At 40.1% G+C, this 1,438-nt stretch overlaps 1 protein-coding gene across 1 annotated transcript in view; it reads right to left on the bottom strand.

The window, feature by feature from the left end:
• The window catches only part of LOC101855171, a 2,502-nt gene extending 1,663 nt beyond the window's left edge, over positions 1 to 839 (bottom strand). Inside the window, exon 1 of the mRNA XM_005092896.3 lies at positions 563 to 839. Within this exon, the coding sequence (XP_005092953.3) occupies positions 563 to 757 (195 nt within the window). The 5' untranslated portion in view covers positions 758 to 839. The remainder of the gene's footprint in view (positions 1 to 562) is intronic.
• Positions 840 to 1,438: the final 599 nt, after the last annotated feature.

Genomic DNA, 1,438 nt, shown 5'->3' with positions numbered 1-1,438 from the left:
AATAATAATAATGATAATAATAATAATGATAATAATAATAATCCACAAATGAAGCGATTCAAAAAAGCTGGATCTCACTGTGCCTCCTCTAGGGTCACATTTGACCTAATTGGTTTACTTGATCATGGCGCAAATGACCGCGGTTCGAATCTCCATAACTCTTTAAGGACTTAGCCCATACACAATATACCCGATCAACAGCAGAGCAAAGGTAGTATTTCGGTACCTTTTATACCAATATACAGAAATCAGAAACACAAACATGGTTTGAATAATGAGGTTATGCCCCAAAACATGGCGACTACAAGCGCTGTTGAATATCCCGAACACATATGCTCGATATGACTTGAGGCAGATTTTAAGAAAATAAATGTGAATTGTTTAGGAGGAAAAAATGCTCCTCGTGTACTTGACTATGTACTATCAGATAGGGGCATTACATACAGTTAGAGGTCCTACCTTAAAATGACGTGGCATTATGGAGATTGGCATTAAACTAATGACGGACTACAAAAAGAGCTATTTTAACTTTTAAAAAGGGCACCACTGAAATCTTTCTTACCATCAACGTAACGTCTTTGTCATCAAGGAATCGGATCGAACTCGGGTCGTTCAGACCATGCTCCAGGAAGAAATCAAAGAGAATTTTGGTCTCATTATAAGCTCGCAGCTGATGCTCGGACAGCACCTTCAGGTCTTTGGAGAAAACACTGACCACGAGAGCCAGGCACACAGTTGAGAGCAACAAGCAACGCATGACTCTTACACACTGCGGGTCTTCTCCACAATAAACGACAGAGCTTTGTTTTCACAGATTGTGGTTCATACAACCTCTCGTGGTGTGTGGTTTACACAAACGTTCAAGTGTTTTACAATGACCTCAGCTTGTCCACGTCCACTTGAAACATCAACTCTTATTAACCCTTTCATTATCAGGTTCTACGGGAAGAAAAAGAGTAAAGAAATCGCAATGTTGTACAGTTGTAACACCTCTTTCAACACTGTAAGTTAAGAAGCAGAACCTCTTCAGCGTCAATCTTCGATATGACCAAGCCAAATACGTGGAGAGCCTTAAAACTTCCAAAAACCTATGAATTTCAGAGTGTCTCGTTTGTGGATTTGAACCAGAGTGATCCTCGCTTTAGTCCAGCGTGATACCAAAATGAGCTAATGACTCGTTTACTGTCCTATTAATTACCCAAGATTATCTCGTAACTGGAAGTAAATGGGGTTAAACTAAATGTTAGAGCACGCTTAACGAGAATCCACTCAAGCCTATTCCTTTGCCCACACAATCTCTGATCTGTTTTGCAAACCACAAAATGTTGCAGAAATCCGCCGTTATTAACTAAAAGTTTATCTTCAAGAAAAATTATCCATCCTTAGAAGGGGAAAAAGAAGATCGAAGGATTTGGAAGAGGTAGGTGGTGGGGGGGGG

Source organism: Aplysia californica, unplaced genomic scaffold, assembly GCF_000002075.1.
Source record: "Aplysia californica isolate F4 #8 unplaced genomic scaffold, AplCal3.0 scaffold00054, whole genome shotgun sequence".
Lineage (NCBI taxonomy): Eukaryota > Metazoa > Mollusca > Gastropoda > Aplysiida > Aplysiidae > Aplysia > Aplysia californica.
Note: the sequence above shows the minus strand (reverse complement) of the source record. Positions and strands in the feature narration are given on the sequence as shown.